This window comes from Cynara cardunculus, unplaced genomic scaffold (assembly GCF_001531365.2).
Source record: "Cynara cardunculus var. scolymus isolate 2C unplaced genomic scaffold, CcrdV1 Un_Scaffold_9127, whole genome shotgun sequence".
NCBI classification, from domain to species: domain Eukaryota; kingdom Viridiplantae; phylum Streptophyta; class Magnoliopsida; order Asterales; family Asteraceae; genus Cynara; species Cynara cardunculus.
The window spans coordinates 6537-8101 of record NW_020204713.1 but is presented as its reverse complement, the minus strand read 5'-3'; the positions used below and the strand labels follow the sequence as shown (position 1 = coordinate 8101).

The 1565-nt window shown below is 38.8% G+C and overlaps 1 protein-coding gene across 1 annotated transcript; it reads right to left on the bottom strand.

Annotated features, from left to right (window-relative positions):
- Positions 1-2: 2 nt before the first annotated feature.
- Positions 3-1500, bottom strand: LOC112505225 (serine/threonine-protein kinase RIPK-like; the record flags this gene model as incomplete). The annotated part of the gene is made up of 4 exons (XM_025109163.1): positions 1092-1500; positions 872-1007; positions 641-777; positions 3-250 (listed from the first exon to the last, which is right to left on the bottom strand). Coding segments are annotated over exons 1-4 (902 nt in total), but the record flags the coding sequence as incomplete, so codon positions are not given.
- Positions 1501-1565: the final 65 nt, after the last annotated feature.

Genomic DNA, 1565 nt, shown 5'->3' with positions numbered 1-1565 from the left:
GCCTTGCCCACTCCACTAGACATTGCTCTCTACTTGGTCGGCTTTTGTCCATCGATCTTCTGCCCGTTAATAGCTCTAGTAAAACCACCCCAAAACTATAAACATCGCTCATGGTGGTCAGATGACCTGTCATGATGTACTCGGGTGCAGCATAGCCGTGTGTACCCATCACTCGAGTGCTGACATGTGTCTCATCTCCTTCAGGACCATCCTTCGCTAGCCCAAAATCTGATAGTTTAGCAGTATAATCCTGCTCATGGAATCAAACCAAAATATACCATTTCGTAAACATGAACATACTTATGGCCCATTTRTKAGCAGCTTAATKAGCTTAATTGGACTTRGAGCTTATYCGGTCAGCTATACATGACTGTTTGGTRGTGACTTAATAATWTAGAAAATGGTTTATTCARTAAGTTTCTAGACGGGGMTTTATGCAGAAAGTCRAGTTTTTYCYRAAYYTGCCTTYCCAATTAWARAACATGCTCCTTCCATCTATGAAAACCCCCTCCTAAACAAAAATCTTTTCAATCTAYACAKAYAACTTTATCCARGACTTAATGGAAAAYCAACCARAYRGYYCCTAATTGCACAAAMGAATAGAAATKTTATAAAGATTAATGWAAAAAGAGAATTATACCGATCCCAATAAAATATTCGAGGTTTTGARATCGCGATAAATGACAGGTTTCTCCTCCCCATGAAGAAAGGCTAATCCTTTCGCAGCACCAAGTGCTATTTGAATCCTGGTCAGCCATGGCAARGAAATCGAATACYCTGAMTCCATAAAATCATCAAATCTTGATTAATAAGTTTGCCATCTTTATTATATAAAAAAGATTAGCAATTTGAAAGAGAACAAGAAAATTACTTCTAAATAGTTGACTTTCCAAATTTCCCCTTGCCATGTATTCATAAACAAGAAGCCTGTTCTCCTTCTCACAACAGTAACCAATCAACTTCACAAGATGAGGATGCCTCAATTGCCCCAAAAATGTCACTTCAGCCTATAAATAATAGTAATAACAATTAAGAGAAATTAATTACAGAAAAAGTAATAAAAAAGAATGGTTGTTAATTGTCATACATACCAGCCATTCATTGTGACCTTGACCACCATCCAAATCCAATAACTTGACTGCAACCCGTTGAGCCTCTAACCCTGGCTTGGTCTTGTCATCTATGAATCCCTTATGAACTGGTCCAAACCCACCTTCACCAAGATAATTGCTGGACGCAAAGTCATGGGTGATCGTGGTTAGCTCAGCCATGGTGAACTCATGAAGGTCCCACCCAACGATAAAATTCGAAAGACCGTTGATGGCGGAAATGGACGAGCTAATATTCAATATCGATAACCTCTGTGACAAACCAGTTTTAGAAACCAGAATCTGGGGATCAAAAGTAGGCGTTGTGTTTGTGAAACAACCAAACACAATGTCTTTCCATGTGTTGGTTTTCTTGCGAGCCATGAAAGAATGTGTAGCAATGGTGGTCTTGATTACGAGTATAAGTAGGTGCAAACAGACAATGTGTAGCAATGGTGGTCTTGATTACGAGTATAA